General features: G+C 40.8%; 1 protein-coding gene across 2 annotated transcripts in view; it reads right to left on the reverse strand.

Moving 5' to 3' along the window:
- sl (small wing phospholipase C gamma 1) overlaps positions 1-6,662 on the reverse strand; it is an 83,852-nt gene extending 77,190 nt beyond the window's left edge. For both annotated transcript variants that reach the window (XM_065425231.1, XM_065425232.1), the window contains exons 1-2: positions 6,038-6,662; positions 2,937-3,086 (exon numbers count right to left, since the gene is read on the reverse strand). In XM_065425231.1, coding sequence (XP_065281303.1) covers positions 2,937-3,086; positions 6,038-6,254 — 367 coding nt within the window. In that variant the 5' untranslated portion in view covers positions 6,255-6,662. The remainder of the gene's footprint in view (positions 1-2,936; positions 3,087-6,037) is intronic.
- Between the last annotated feature and the right edge of the window lie 11,007 nt (positions 6,663-17,669).

A 17,669-nucleotide genomic window follows, 5' to 3' on the forward strand; every position in this document is an offset into this window, starting at 1 on the left:
GAAACTAATTGTTAGTGACACTAAACGGATGAGGACAAGGAAGGGAATGTACGTGACATGAGCATAAACTTTCAACAAAACTTCACTTTGAGAAACTGCTCAGAGTACAGTAACGAACAAAATGATATATTTTTGTTTGCTGTGGAAAATTAATTACCTGCATTTCAGAGCTATTAGTTGCTGTTTTTTTTTTTTTTCGATGTCAAAAAAAGTGTGCGCTGCTGCAGCCAAAGGGACAGAGCGGGATTACATTTAGTTTAGGACGCTACCATAAAGCTCCACTTGCCACTTCTTTCATTTCGTGCTGCTCACTATTGCCTACATTTTTGAGCTTATATGTGAATGGATGTGTGTGATTTTTTTCTTTTTTTCTCTCCTTCTTTGAGTGTTGCAACACCTTCAATAGCATGCTAAGCCTTTCACTATGCTAACCAGTTACTAAAATTTATCTCAGAAGCACGCACATATATTCACATACTGGCTTATGTACCCGATTTTCTTGTGATACATTCTTGGAATACACAAGTTGTGCGCATGATGAGTGGGCTATACAGTGAAAATAACAAACATGCCAGTGAGTGTTCAAGAAGCTATTGTCCTAGGGTGGCAGTCTGGCATAACGCAGTGCCAACTTTTTGAGCAGTTTAGTTCAGGGGACCCAAAATGCAAATTATATCTTTTTTGCTCACTACTATATATTTATGCATAATTTCACCAGAAAGTGTGTATGTCAGACAAGAATTTGTGTTTCACACTAACTTTAACTTCAATTAAGTTTATTTTTTTTTGATAACAAGGAGGAAGCAGCCACATAAAGAAGTCTAGATTGAGATCCTAGGGTGGCATCATGACTTGTCTGAAATGCATGCACGGTGGTAAATTATGCATGCACGCACACACAAATATACAGACACACATACACTCACTGTGTGCAGTTTTTCAAACGAACATTTGTTGAGAGTTTGTGTTTTTCTGTGTCCTCTTCCTCGTCCTGATCTGTTTAGAACTGCTGATACTTATTTTGTCATGTACAGTTGGCGCCAAACGTTTATGAACCATGGTATCTCAGAAAACGCTAAATTTCCCAGCAGTATGTGACCATAGCCAGTAAAACCATACAGCATCATGTTGTTTGAATATGCTAGCACAGACTGGAAATATGAATACCAGGCTGTGGAAATATTCAGCTTTTCTCAGACCCTTCACGAATATAAAATGCTCAACCACAATCTCATGGTCTGTAAACATTTGATGCCAACTGTACCAACAAGCCCAAACTACTCTTGTGCTGTCTAGGGTCCTTCTAGATGCTTGTCGGGGGACTTAAACATTTGTTGTTTACTAACTACAAGTTATAACAAGATGAAACTTCATAGGAACAATGTGTGTGTTGAGAGCAACATGCTGGGAAAGCTTTCAAAGTTGTAAATGCAATGTGGGCACCATAGAAGGTTTCCAAACTGGCATCAGGGCTCCTAAGATACTCCTTCAAGTACTGAAATAAATTGCAGAATTTCTTCTGTAAGCAAGCAATTCTGCACTTATGCTTCAAACTTTGCACACTTACATAACACACGCTCTATGCTTCAATAGGTTTTCAAGTTCTCAAGTGTTAATTTCAGAGCACTAATTGAAGGCAGCTGTGTGTTAAATGCCACCTGTGCAACAGCTGTGGCTCAGCATGGTGCACAGACATGGTGAGGAGAATGCATGAGGGCTGTGAGAAAGTTTCACAGAAACCGGAAATGCCGCTTTGCTGGGAAACCCCTCTAAGGCTGAAAGGACTGTTCCAGGGCCTGTTTGTCTTTAACATTGCTCGACTGAAAATTGAGTTATTACCCTGCAAGCTTGCACAAGTCTTCTGAATTTTTTCCTGTTTAGGTCCTATAGCACTTTGACACAAGCATGTTGTCTACCTTTTGATAACGTTAAACATGGCCACTATGACCAAATGTCGTAACAACCAGCCCAAGTTGCACCTCTCCATTATTACCAGTTCTAACCAACCTATCAAAAGAAAGGAATAATTAATATTATGTTTCTGAATATGCAAACAACGCATATGTTAACTCATATATATGCCATGCCTTAGTATACTCGTTGGGCCGCTCAGACACACCCGGCCATGTATAATTCATAGACGCGAAACATCCGTACACTGGCTGTGCCATTTACTCAGAAGTTAAACTAAAATTTTGAAGTGTTGTTTTTCTTTAACAGATGGTGCAGCAAAGCTCCCCGACTTAATCAAGCCCCTCTGAATATTATTTGTGTATTGACTGTCGGTGTTGCTCATGCCTCTCTCGTTTTCCTAAATGGCGGACCAACACAAAAAGCCTGCATGTTTTTTGAACATTGCAGAAATTCAAAACTTCTTATGAACTCTGATTCAGAGGACTTCGATGCTGAATACGAGGTGTCTTCACGAGATAATGACAGCGATAAAGAGGCCATGTTGCCCAAATAACACTAATTATCCTAACTAAAAAAAATATTAGTGTATATCTCATTTTTGTTTACATTTTGAGATTCAAAACTTTGTCAAAATACTCAGCAACCTATTGCCAATAAATAGCATTTGAATTTAAAGCTTGGCAATGTGTCATTTAGAGAAAAGTCAAGTTCGTTGTACTGCAGAAAAACACCCAGCACCCAAAGGGTTAATTAATGCAGGACAATAAGCTGGAAGGAGACAACAAATGTAGAAAAACTAACTTGGGTTTCAAATGGCACTAAGTATAGGAAAGTATCAAAACATAAGCAGTAACCAGCAAAGCCATGGGTATGGCTGCATATTAAATGAACAGATAGCTGGCAAAAATGCCATAATGATCAACATTCTGCTCTAACAGTAGCATGCTCAGCAAGATTACATGCAATGTTAACAAGCTGCGAGTACTGTGTGCCCATAAGGCATCTAGCTGCACATTGCTTACCGACACAAGACAATGTCTTGAGGCGAAAGGCACTGCCATAAAATATAACAAAGCACTGGGCAGGGTCCCATCTTCTAGCATCTTCTGGCCACCGGTCAAATATCTTTGAGTTTCGTCCCAGACGAACTTCCTTGACTTCTCGCAGGTCAACTGAAATCCAGATGGATCCATCACGATTTTTATTTTCAGAAAATAAAAATTTTAAACATTTAGTGTTCAATTAGTGAACAATTTAAACGTACAAATTTGTGTGCTATTCATTCTTAATTAGTAAAAGCATGCACATAACAATTTCAAACAACAAATTAAATATTTTGCAATTTAACTCCCTGATTTAATCAAATAGCCACTCTTTGAAATTATGAACATCTTGTTCTTAATCTTATTATTTCAAAGAACCTACATTATCATGGGAATTAATGAAAAGTAAAGTTGAAGCAAAGAGGCCTTAACCCACTACCAAATCATGATTGGGTCAACCAAAAGCATATGCTCCAAAAGTACAGCACTGAGCTCAAAGAATCAGGGGAACTGAAGAACCAGACAACAACAACCATATGAAGCAAACGACACTGTAGCCAAGGACAGCATAGAGGAAATTAGTTGCCTTTTTCTTTATTGAATTTATAAATAAAGGTAAATGCAGGCTAGATTTGTGATTAGCTTCACATTCTTCAGAAAAAGAAAAAAGAAATGACAGCGGACAACTCGCCGCCAGTAGGGGCCGAACCAGCAAATTTAAATCTCATTCACAACTATCTGTAGTTACAATAAAACAACTGTTTGCTTCTGCTTCACTTGGCTTCATATGGCTATTACAACATCATGTTCTTCAAAAGCATACACTATGACACGGACATTGTCACAGTGGACAAGACTTTTTGTGCAAATATTACTTAGGGGCAATCAAGCAAAGTTGTCTTCTGTGGCATCATTCACACGATAGCATGCCCATTGCTTTTGTTTTAATGTCCTCCATTGCTCACTTAAGACAAAAAAGTGGCCTTCACAAACTTTCTTTTAAGCAAAATTTGATAGTGTTTAAAGCAGAAAGCTGTAAGCAGCAGACTATAAATTGCACCAGAGGGAAAATACTGAAGCCTAAGCCAGCAAACAATCATATGAAGCCAACAAACAATGAATTCAAGGAAAGCATGGGGGAAATAAGTTTTTTTCTTATTAATAAAGAATTAATTATAAATGAGGTTTGAATTTGTATTCTTAATAACGAAAAATGAAATTGAAAGCAGAATGGAAAACTTTCTCTACAGCCCTAATAATTTTTCTTAAACCTAATTTGCATCACATTTAGTTTCATTGCCTTTAGCTTCATACGGTTGTTACTACACATTGAGTCCCCGGGTTGTTATTCTTCTCACTCATTGCAGAGAACAGCGGTCTGCAACTATAGCGCTGCATGTGCTAAGCATGTGTTAAGTGAACAAAGATATTTTTGTATTTTCTCAAATATTGTGACTATACGCAAAACACTTTTACTTTTAAGAACATTCATGTAGCTGGGTCTATACTGCAATGAAGGCCTCAACTCAATCTGTAATGATGGCATTTAAGTTGGGTTGTTTGTAATAGTTACTTCTCACATGTTTTATGTACACGGCCAGTGCACATTCTTTTTCTGTTAGGCATTTATCTACGCGCCTCTTATGGAGTTCACGGGAAATTGGATTGTTATAAGTTTTGAACAGTCTATCCGAGAACTGTTACACAATGGATCTTGTGTATAATGTACTGCAAACTTTACTCTTTAACTCTGCCTCAGTCAGCATTTTTGTTTTACTTACTGCCTCCAGCTTAACGAAATGAATACGCATTTACAATGCCAACTAGTCAGAGTTTATGAATGTTTTATAGCAAATGAAATTACCACTGCCTTTTCCCAGTGACATCAATAGCAAAGTTTACTTCTGCAATGTAACATTTTCAGGCATAAAGACTTCTCTCAACTGCTTCACAATTTGGTACAGATTACAGTGTCTCAACATATGCTTTTTTTGTGATGCTTCATATTTGTGTGCTTTGTGCTGCAAATGGACGACTTGCAGAATGGTGTGCTTCCTTTTACGTGCAGCGGCAGTACTACGAAATTTGGTTGGAAAACGAGGCCTAAATTCGACCGCTTCTCGGCAAATTCAGTTTGAGTGCTTGCACAGGTAAAGTGCTTTTGCTTTGTTTATGTAAATACTAGGGTTCTTATAAAATAAAAGCTACGTGTTCCAGACAAAAGTGTTATCTTTGGGTGAGTATTGATGACGTGATTTACAATAAAATTCGCTAAGACGTTCAGAGTTCATCCTAAACCAGCAACACGAAGACACACGTCGATCATGTATCTGTGAGGCAAAATCAGCTGTCTTAAGCAACTTTGGGTGGAAAATACCTTTCATGCTCATGCCCAGTATATTTCTGCAAATGGCTCATTCTTGAACATTTAAAGCTTTCTATGCGTAGGGGCCCGAAACAATTCTGTAATTGGCAAGTACTTTATCAGCCATGTGAACGGAACAGTCATGCCGCACTCAGCTGTTCCTTCGTTGCTTTGGCAAATGGAACCATTTTCATTTAAATGAAAACCCCATCATAAGATAAATACACCCTGCATAGCGTTTGAAAATGAATTATTCAAGAAATCGAGTCAGCATTCGGTAATTGTTCGAACTGTATTAAGTTGGGCAATATTATTCCTATGTGATAAGGTTGCAAAAAAGCGCTGTTTAACACACTCATCAATTAGCGACAGAAAAAAGAAAAAAATCTACATGCACACTGCAGTTGTGACAAGACTCTTGCAACAATATATCTTTTTCTTTTTGTTTAACAGGCAAAAGAATCAAAGACAAACGACGTTAGGAGTCACACCAACTAGCACCAAAAACGACTTCCGAAACAAAATGTTACAACGGCCCTCTGCGTAGTCTCGCTAGACTCCGGTGTCAATCTTTTAGAAACTGTGTAGCGCAACCAAAACGGCACCCCTTAGTTTACTGAAAGGGGAGTGGGGAGGGAAAAAAAGTGATTGGATGATGGGTAAATGCTGAAATGAAATATGTGTATATATCTATATACATATATATATTGCTAACCCGCTCCTTCTTCCACTGTACGCCCGGTGACTGGCCGCCACCAAATGACCTGCCGGGTTTCCAGCTTGATCGAGAAAGTCCTCTTTTCAGGCCGACCCTTCTGGTAGAACTTGATAAGTGGCGTGCCATGTTCCAACTTCCGAATGATTTGTTCAATCTCGGGCAAGCACGACAAGGCAACAGGTACGCTGCCGTTTTGATGCACGGACGAGGCCATCACAGCCAATGGCACTTTTGTGAACAAACCAGTAAGCAGGGCTAAAACAACGCTCCGGCGATACGTTTAAAAAAAAACAGATGTCTCTTCCAAAAGCTTTTGACGACTTGGTGGGCCAACGGTCCTTGAATTTTGATTAGTCTTTGCGTCCGGCTTGGTCATTGGCATCACCAAAAGTTCTCGCGAACGCTCGTGGATCCTCCCACTCAAGTTCGACTAGATTAACTAGACACAAAATTCACACAGCTGAAGCACTACATCTTGGAAAATTATTTCACGAGTAACCTAACGCACAGGTTACCGTGCTGTTTTAGTCTGCTCCACATAGAAAGCTCTCCACACTCGGAGCACGGAAACCGCAGCTCCTCGCGCGCCGCTGCATCAGGCCTTAGCAACATAAACAAAAACAAAGCGGCAACAGTGTTGCCAATCTACTATGTTAGCGATATGAACGACCATGGATGCGACTGCTTTGTTTGCGTCGTCACATGTTCATAAAAAAAAAGATGTAAACATTGTGAAGATTTACAAACATGCTGCATTGCTTGAACCAACATTGTTCAATCGTTTGAGATGATGAATTAGTAAATATTATTTTTCGCGGGCACTTCAAAAACATCTTTCGTGGTCAAACAGCTCTGATATCAGTGCACTTATGGCACTGCTAGCAGCCCGATGTGAAGACATTATTTTTGCTGCGTGTATTATAGAGAGTTAATATAACCAACACTCTACACTCTTAAAACGGTTGCACCCTTTGGGGTGTGTATTTGTCCCACAACCATAATCGTCATCTGCCTTGCTGGCGTTTCCTTTCTTGAAAACTCGGCTCCGGCTACTTTCCTGTCGAGAATGCTTCGTCACACTGATAACGCGCAAGCCCTTCGCCCCAAAGGGTGTAAATTTTTCTAAGAGTGTACACTCTTAAAACTGTTGCACCCTTTGGGGCGTAAATTTGTCCCACAAAAATAATCGTCATCTGCCTTGCTTGCGTTTCTTTTCCTGAAAACTCGGCGCTCGCTACTTTCCTGTCGAGAATGCTGCGTCACACTGATAACGCGCATGCCGTTCGTAACTGGGAAGTACCGGGCTCGCCGCGTTAGAGAAAGGAAACGCGGGCAAGACGAATGACGATTATCGTTGTGGGACAAGATAAGCCCTAAAGGGTGTACATTTTTCTACACTCTAAAAACAGTTTGCACCCTTTGGAGTGTATATTTGTCCCACAACAATAATCGTCATCTGCCTTGCTTGCGTTTCCTTTCTTGAAAACTCGGCGCTCGCTACTTTCCTGTCGAGAATGCTGCGTCACACTGATAACGCGTATGCCGTTCGTGACTGGGAAGTACCGGTCTCGCAGCGTTAAAGAAAGGAAACGCGGGCAAGACAGATGACGATTATCGTTGTGGGAAAAATATACACCCCAAAGGGTGCAACTGTTTTTAGAGTGTAAGAGTGTACACTCTTAGAAAAATTTACACCCTTCGGGGTTTATCTTGTCCCACAACAATTATCGTCATCTGTCTTGCCCGTGTTTCCTTCCTTTAACGCTGCGAGTCCGGTACTTCCCAGTCACGAACGGCATGCGCGTTATCAGCGTGACGCATCATTCTCGACAGGAAAGTAGTGAGCGCCGAGTTTTCAGGAAAGGAAACGCATGCCGGCCAGATGACGATTATTGTTGTGGGACAAATATATACACCCCAAAGGGTGCAACCGTTTTAAGAGTGTACACTTTTAGAAACATTTACACCCTTTGGGGCGTATCTTGTCCCACAACAATACACTCTTAGAAAAATTTACGCCCTTTGGGGCGTATCTTGTCCCACAACGATAATCGTCATCCGTGCTGCCCGCGTTTCCTTTCTTTAACGCTGCGAGCCCGGTACTTTGCAGTCACGAACGGAATATGCGCCTTATCAGTGTGACGCAGCATTCTCGACAGGAAAGTAGCGAGCGCCGAGTTTTCAGGAAAGGAAACGCAAGCAAGGCAGATGACGATTATTGTTGTGGGACAAATTTACACCCCAAAGGGTGCAACAGTTTTAAGAGTGTAATCGTCATCTGTCTTGCCCGCGTTTCCTTTCTTTAACGCTGCGAGCCCGGTACTTTCCAGTCACGAACGGCATGCGCGTTATCAGTGTGACGCATCATTATCGACAGGAAAGTAGCGAGCGCCGAGTTTTCAGGAAAGGAAACGCAAGCAAGGCAGATGACGATTATTGTTGTGGCACAAATATACACCCCAAAGGGTGCAACCGTTTTAAGAGTTACAAAAAGCTTGCACCCTTTGGGATGTATATCTGCCACACAACGATAATCGTCATCTACCTTGATGCGTTTCCTTTCTTTAACATTGCGAGCCCGGTATTTTCCAGTAACGAACGGCATGCTCGTTATCAGCATGACATAGCATTCCCGACAGGAAAGTAGCGGGCGCGGCGTTTTCAAGAAAGGAAATGCGGGCAAGACAGATGATTATCGTTGTGTGGCAAATATACACTCTACACTCTTTAAAAATTTACACCCTTTGGGGCTTATCTTGTCCCACAACGATAATCGTCATCTGTCTTGCCCGCGTTTCCTTTCTTTAACGCTGCGAGCCCGGTACTTCCCAGTCACGAACGGCATGCGCGTTATCAGTGTGACGCAGCTTCTCGAAAGTAAAGTAGCGAGCGCCGAGCTTTCAAGAAAGGAAACTCGGGCAAGACAGATGACGATTATTGTTGTGGGACAAGATAAGCCCCAAAGGGTGTAAATATTTCTAAGAGTGTAAGAACAGTTTACACCCTTTGGCGTGCCCCTTCTGCCACACAACGATAATCGTCATCTGCGTTGATGCGGCACGCGCGTTATCAGCATGATAGCATTGCCGATAGGAAATGCTATCACGCTGATAACGCGCATGCCGTTCGTTACTGGAAAGTACCGGGCTCGCAGCGTTAAAGAAAGGAAATGCGGACATGACAGATGACGATTATCGTTGTGTGGCAAATATACACCCCAAAGGGTGCAGCTGTTTTTACATTTTAAGAACAGTTTACACCCTTTAGCGTGCCCCTTCTGCCACACAACGATAATCGTCATCTGCCTTGATGCGTTTCCTTTCTTGAAAATGCCATGCACGCTACTTTCCTGTCGGGAATGCTATCATGCTGATAACGCGCATGCCGTTCGTTACTGGAAAGTACCGGGCTCGCAGCGTTAAAGAAATGAAACGCATCAAGGCAGATGACGATTATCGTTGTGTGGCAGAAGGGGCACTCCAAAGGGTCTAAATTCTTCTTGGAGTGTACACTCTAAGAAAAGCTTGCACCTTTGTAGTGTTTATTTGCCACACAACAATAATCGTCATCTGTCTTGCCTGCAGTTTCTTTCTTGAAAACGCTGCGCTCGTTACTTTCCTGTCGGGAATGCTATGTCATGCTGATAACGCGCATGCCGTTCGTTACTGGAAAGTACCGGGCTCGCCGCGTTAAAGAAAGGAAATGCGGACAAGTCAGATGCCGATTATTTTTGTGTGGCAAAAATACGCCCCACAGGGTGTAACTTCTTTTAGAGTGTACACACTTAGAAAAATTTACACCCTTTGGGGCTTATCTTTTCCCACAACAATAATCGTCATCTGCACATGTCTTACCCGCATTTCATTTCTTTAACGCGACAGGCCCGGTACTTTCAAGTCACGAACCACATGCCCGTTATCAGCATGACAAAGCATTCTCGACAGGAAAGTAGCGAGCGCAGCGTTTTCAAGAAAGGAAACGCAAGCAATTGCAAGGCAGATGACAATTATTGTTGTGTAGCAAATATACACCCCAAAGGGTATACATTTGTTTAAGTGTGTATGGCATTAGGGCCACTCAAACAAGCCCCTATATCATGGTGTTCGCCAAACTTTACTTAATGCAGATATCCATGCGCCTACAGACTCGCTGCAGTTGCGACATTATTTTTGCTTAAACAAGCCTTGAGTGCGCCGAACTTGATTCAACGCACACATGTCAACGCTGGAGGCATTAGAAGTGTTCACATGTGCCCCTAGGTCGGGCATGGTACACTCTAAAAAAAGGTTGCACCCTCTGGGGTGTATATCTGCCACACAACAATAATCGTCATCTACCTTGATGCGTTTCCTTTCTTTAACGCTGTGAGCTCGGTACTTTTCAGTAACAAACGGCATGCGCGTTATCAGCATGACATAGCATTCCCAACAGGAAAGTAGTGGCACAGCGTTATCAAAAAGGGGAATGCATGGAAGGCAGATGACGATTATTGTTGTGTAGCAAATATACACCCCAAAGGATGTACCTTTGTCTAAGAGTGTAAGGCGTATTGGTTGTAAAGTGCGGCCAGGCGGCACTGCGGAAATGTCGGCCAACAGAGCCCTCCATGCTGCGTTAATCAGTTTCGGGTAGCACAACATGCAAAGCCCTGCTGGTGAATGCAAGGCGCCACGGAATATCTGCTCGTCTGAACTGTGCTACGGTGGGAATTCTGGAGAAGTTCATGCATGGGAGGCATTTTAAGCAGCCTTCCTTCGCCAAGGAAGCAAAGCGCTATGCTGGCATTAGCACAGAACACCTATGTGTTAGTACCATGAAGCCTCACACACACCCTCATAACCGCCAGCCACTGTTCCTCCGCAAGGCTGCAAATAGTTCGTACTTCAAACTTTCAGTTTCCTAAATAAGGTGGTAACCACACACAAAAAAGCACGTAATTTTATACGTTTTACTCATCTATTATAGTGGAATGGTGAAAGCCTAATTCTTTAATGAACTGAAATAAAACGCTTGCTTCGCTGCAACTTTTTCCTGTCAAGTTTCACTTCAGTTGGCATTGAAGTTCCATGAGTAAAACGAACTTGGCAGTGAAATGAACTGTACCATGGACTTTTGAAGAATTAAATGCTAGACTCCATACACTTTGTCCATGTCTGTTGCACACCTCATCGCCTCCGCCAATGAAAAGACTCGTTAAGAACAGCAGACGCTCCGGAGGTGTCAAGTATGATGCCATTTTGAAAACTTCACATGATGACGGCTTCGTTTGCTTCTGTGATTGGTTAGCTGAGTAACACAACCCTGCGTGGTCCATGTGCCTTGGTTGCCAACTGCTGTTTTTATAAGTTGTATCCTAGTATAGCAAACAAATGAATAATGGCAACAAATGAAACTATATTGCTGCTACATATCGTTTTCTCCATAACTGTCATTATTACTTTGTTTACAGCAACACATACATAATGTGACATTGTATGTTTAAACACCACTTTTTATATACAGTCCCCTAACTTCATGCTGTATCTGACTTGTCTTTACCACATCAGTCAATCAAAAATCTGTTCTCAAACATGTAGAAGAAGGTAGAAGGTTCTGAAACAGTTTGAACCGCTACATGTACTTTTGTTTAATTACGTGGGCCACTTCACCATCAGAAATCCCTTTATGTCCTATAATTCCCGAGCATGGCGATTTTCTAACTAAAAATAAAAATTAAAAAAACGCCATCCGCAGTTTCAGAGAGTTTACTGCAATTCTGCATTTTTGCTTCAGCTTTTTGCAACTCTCGAAGAAATTATCCACAGGCTACTATCAATGAACACATGTGCCTTTCTGGTAACTGAACACCAAAATAAAATAATGACTCCTGAACACACAAAGAAAGTGAGGCCAGCTGTTCAGCGACTTGTATACTACAAGACTTGTGTACAAGACTTATGTACTACCCAGCCAATTTTGTCGCTCACCCCCAAATCACAGCACAATATGTTCTAAAACTCCAGCCTGTCAAGTCCATGACTCACATGACAATTCACCATGCAACAATAATGGTGGCGACGACGCACAACATCGTATGGGCATTTCAAACACTGTTCAAGTGCATGAACTATGTACAGAACACAAAACAACACACAAAACAAGCAAGACCTGTATGTGTTGCTCTACAGGGTGGCGTCTTTTGTGTACAAGCTAGCCAACTTTGTCGCCCGCCGTCGTCTGCCACAGTGCGTTCAAAACTCCAGCCCATCAGCCCAAGAGGGGCGAGGACATACTGTGGTGCCATCTTCTGAGAGCACGCTTCTGACGTGGTATGAGGGATAACATGGTGCGCTCATCATAGTTTGGCTGCCGGCTCTGAAACAAAGCACTACACGGACACCCTCCTAGGCAGTTGTATAAGGTGCCTTCATACAAGGGAATTTGTCACTGCAACATGACTGACCTTGGGGCAAACTGCAAACACAGAACACAATACACACGCTGTATCTTCACAAGATACTATGCACGGCCACTGGGTGCAGTTGTCGCAATGCAGTAAGCCAAGGCATTTTTTTTTTCATGCAAGAAAAATTTCAATCGAATAGAATTGTGCGGCACACTATAAAACAGAAGCCGTTGCCGTCTCAATGTAGCAACCACATGAATTCTCAACATGTGGTACGTGTATGTGTATGTTATCATGCAATATTTCAATTTGAATGTAAGCGGTACTGTCAGTGTGGCATGTTTCCTTTTTATTTTTTTAGTTGGAATAGATTTTCAAGATCGCCAGTAAAGGATAATGCACTTCGATCCGTAGAAGTGGATTACATGAAGACGTAGACATTACTTGCAAATGACCATGTAGATAATTAAAATGATGCCCTATGGAACTTTCTATATTATTCCCTTGTTGAAATGGTGAAATTGAAACCAAGATGTAGTGAAGGTCTTATTAGCCTAGCAAATTCCTTATAATAGCATCATTTTGAAGATATCCGTCACCAAAGGTGCTAAATTATGCACTGGTGTTGCAGTTATTTTTCCAAACTACTCGAGGGCGGCTCTTCTCAAACTGTTAACAGGAACACTAATATATTTCGTACCACATTTTGCAGATGTAGGTCTCCGTACTCGCATTAAGATTTCCGCTAAGCATAGTATGACTTCACAACTGCCAAATTTCAACATCTAACAAAGTGAACAATTAAAAAGGTAAATATTGAATCTTTTCAATTATAGCTGCGTGGATGTTGCAATGTTTCATGGAAATAATGTCCGCCTCTTCAGATAACTAATCTGAAAAGGCTGAACTGCGCTTTCAAGGTGATCTTTAAAAGATCTTCACTGTAACTAAAAACGAAATAAATAAATAAATCACCGTATATCGTAAATGTGCCTGAATCTAAGCATGGAATATGGCTTCATGCCTGAAAAGGGAGGAAAGCGATACAATAATGAGCGTACAGGACCAAGGTGGTATCCTATCCAATATAGTCCAGTTTTCCGCAGTGCCGTCTTTCTTTTTTCTCACCTCGAATGCAGTATACCCGTACCTAATGCACATATTTGCACTGTGCCATGGGCTCTAGGTTGCAGCATATGTGCATTTGACAAGACAAAAATAAATATTGTTGCGTGAATGCTTTCAAAGTCATTTGTAGATACTTGTAATTTACAGCTAAAGAATTTGGCACCTTTAAGGACATGTGATAGCTATTTGCAACGATACTATCTTTTTTTCTGAATTCTGTTTGACGTCTCATTATTTATCGTGAGTGAGCTGTAAACCACAGCACCACTGAGGCTTCCCTGGTGTTGCTTAACATTGTTTCTCAGCACATACCTCTAGTTTCAGAGCAGGCAATGTGGCAGTGTGCTCATGTGATCCCTCATGCCATGTCGTGCCAACTGTAGCACCAGTTTTTCCAGTAGTAGAGCTCACCCCCAATATTCCCAGTTAATACCTAAGTATAACATATGCATGCTTCATACTTAAATACTGTCTACATACTTTTTTTTCAGCATGTATTGTATGAATTAAAGTAGCGTTTTGTGGCGTCTGTTCTTGTGTATACAGCAATCCAATCATAGCTAGATGTGATCGTGGAGGCTGGCTTGCATAAGTAGGTAGGAGTGTTCCGCTTGAAAGAATGGACAAGTCAATGTAAATTGCAGACATCTGCTTCCATCACTGGAAAGGGACAATTGGGACATGTTTTGTCCAGTGCAAAGTGCTGCCAGTTTTAAGTACAGAAGACAGCCAGTGTAAAGGCCACCCAGCCTGCATCCTCCCAAGTACAACTTTCTCCACCCTAGTAAGGCGACGAGGGGGGGAGCAGACACACAAAGCAGGTGTGTCCTACAGGAGAGAATTTTTATAGGCACAGAGCAAAGATTAATCTAGGCAGTGGTAGCATTATATACAGTAGAACTTCATGGATCGGTTTCTGTTTATGTTTTCTTGGTTCTTATGTTTTCTTGGTTCTTATGTTTTCTTGGTTCTTGGTCTGTATAAACAAAAGTTATCCGGAAAAGCTTTTTTAGAATTCATAAGTAATCGTGAGAACTTTTTTTCTATATATACTAATACCACAACTAACTACACCTTAAGAGCTAGGAACTTTATTAAGGTAAAAACTAGAACAAACTACGGCCATCAGCTTTTACAGTGGCAGATTCCTAATATACTTAATGATGAGCATGCTTTATTTGATATCATACAAGATTCCTCAACCATTTCAATTTTCAGAAAGAAATCAAAACTGTATTTTTCCAACAAATGACACCTGTTTTTTGTAATTTATTTCCTGTTTTTTCGACTGATATGCAATTTCATGCGTTGCAAGACTTTTTTCCCATGTGGCCTTTTGGCCTTCCTGTATCTTTCTGTGCGCACTTTATTCCTTCATTTTCATTGTTTATACTTATTGTGTTGCAATGATTTCTTGTTTGTATAATTCTATCATTCGTATATATAAGTATGTATATGTGTGTATTATGTGTATATATGTATATATTTTTTGCACTGTTGTCTGCTGTGCTCGTGGCGCCAGGGGCCTAGTCAGGCGTGTATAGTCTCGCCTTTTGCTCCGGCGCCATGACAATCTTGTATTGTCAAAATTGTAATAAACTTCAAACTTCAAACTTATGTTCCGTAGCACCAGTCCAATATAGTTTCCATAGGGTCAAGCTTATTAGCTTCCCGTTTGTTACACTTCTCTTCCTGCTTATGCCCAAGAAGAAAACTGTGACAGCGCACCACCAATGCAGCATCGTCCATCAATGACACCCATGTTGATTGTCACATGTCACTGTTGAAGACAGTCACTTCACTGAACCTGCCATGCAGTGCAGAAGGACAACCATCTCCCTGTACAGACCATCTCCGGATGCCGGGCTCAACACAGCTCACAAAGTCAAAAGCTAAGACAAGGTGAATGAAGGCACAAAGGGCTGCCCCACACCTACATTTGCGGGCACTGTCTTGTGATCGTTAATACGTTATGCGTCTATTCCGATATACAAGGCTGCAGAAACTGAAAAAGAGCTGCAAGTGCTCGACAAGCTGTCAATATTGAAGATGCAATCCAAGTGCCATATGAAAATCACAAGCAGCATTTAGTGCGACTCATGTCTACAGCCACCCCACAAATGTGTTTAAGTTTCAATCTAGCCACCAGGCAGCAATAACGAGCTGACCAAATGGGTTTTCGATAATTTGTTACCTTTCTATTCACCTTCAAATAATATTCTGTGTAGTAGTTTTCTTTCACCACTAGTGCTGCTGCAAATGTTATCGGATGTTATATTTTCCCAGATTACGAGTTATTTTTCTGCAGTCCCCTAGAAAATGTATTGATGGGGTTCTACTGTAATTTGCCTTGACAGTTAAGAGCGGCTTGATGCATACCTCTCTAACAAAGAGAAGGATATTTCCTCTTTGTAACAATAAAAGTACTGAACAGTTGAAACAAATGAAAATTCTCAACTCCCTTGGAGTAAGAACAGTTAACTTGCTTGCATCTTTATGAAAGGCTAAACATGATACCCCAGTCACACAGTGAACGTTCGATCGTGATAGAGTCCCTTTGTGATTGAGTTTCTCAATCGCTATTGGCTCCTTTGAGCAATCTGCACAAGGAAGCCAATTGAGGCCATGAAATTGCACCATGAGTCTGGGGTATAACACGTATCATCACTAGAAATTAAGGCACAAGTACTACATATACAGCACAAGTATGCAAGTATTCAGACTTCTTAAATAACGAATAAAAATTTATACAATTAATTCACTATTTGTAATCTGAAACAAAGACGTATTATATATTTTTAATACCTCTAGAATATTTTGCACATATTTTTAGGTCAGGACATTTCGTCAAATAACCTTCCGATTATTGATTAATGCTTTAATAACCATAATTTTGTTACTGTGGTTAACAGGCCAAGTTGACCAGAGTAATATGAGGCAAACATCGGCAGCACACTAAAACAGCAAGGAAGGAAACCACAGACAAAGCCACAATGCTTCGAAGCAAAACGGTGCTTGGGACAAACACCACCCACGAACACTGGACTATAAGAGGAAGCTTTAGCTCGGGCCCAACTCCGACGAGCCTATTCAAATACATGTAAAATGCAAAAACACTTTTCTGAGATAACCCCTGCATTCAATTTTGATTAAATTTGTTGTATTTGAAGGAGAAAGTTTAATTCTAGTGACTGTTGGAAGCGAAATTTCGATTTAAGTCCTGATTCTTGTTAAAAAGATTTTCAAAAATTTCGGAAGTTTGAAAAAAATAGAAGCACGAAGTTTACAAGTTAATAGCTCTGCATCCAAAAGATATTGCGGTTCTGTAAACGGGGTCCGTTAGATCATTCAAAGCGGACAAATTCGACATGTCATCTTGCATCTTACGTGAATTCATTACATTGTATACAAAGGTTCTGCAAAAGCTGTTTCTATAATATTAAATTTTTTTTGATTCATTTGCGACATATCAATTTTGTCCGCTTTAGATGTACTATTAGATGCAATTCACAGAATTGTGATATCATTTTTCATTGCCGAGTTACAGAGTTGTAAACTTGATAGTTTTGTATAGCTGAAAATTTTTGATTTTTGCTAATTTCTAGTAAAAAATTGAGGATCTAAATCAAAAATTCGAAAACGAACAGTCACTAGATTTTAAGTTTTTCTTTTAAATTCGGTGCAGTGGTTGCCGAGAAAAATGAATTCTCCTTTTACATGTATTTAGATGGGAGCACCCGAGCTAAAGCTTCCTCTTAAGGCAGCAGGACAAGTTGGGCTTACGATGGCGTCCGAGTGAGTTTGATAGGCTTAACATATGTCCACTCAAGTAATTTGTCACTGATGCGACATTAAAGGTAAACGCCAATTCAAATAGCACGGTATATTTATTCTTTGATGGTTATGTAAAAAATCGATTGTTTTAAAGACATTTTAGCCCACATGTGTAAATTCAAGTAATTGATTTAATCGCTTGACTGCTCCAAATAATTGCGTTCAAATTCATGTCCAGCCCTATTATATTTATATGGTACATTGCCTGGGAATCTGTCAAACAAGCATTACAGGGAGTCTATGGCTTGTTTGAGGAGCAAATGGAAGGAACTGAACAGCCAG

Source organism: Dermacentor albipictus, chromosome 1, assembly GCF_038994185.2.
Source record: "Dermacentor albipictus isolate Rhodes 1998 colony chromosome 1, USDA_Dalb.pri_finalv2, whole genome shotgun sequence".
Lineage (NCBI taxonomy): Eukaryota > Metazoa > Arthropoda > Arachnida > Ixodida > Ixodidae > Dermacentor > Dermacentor albipictus.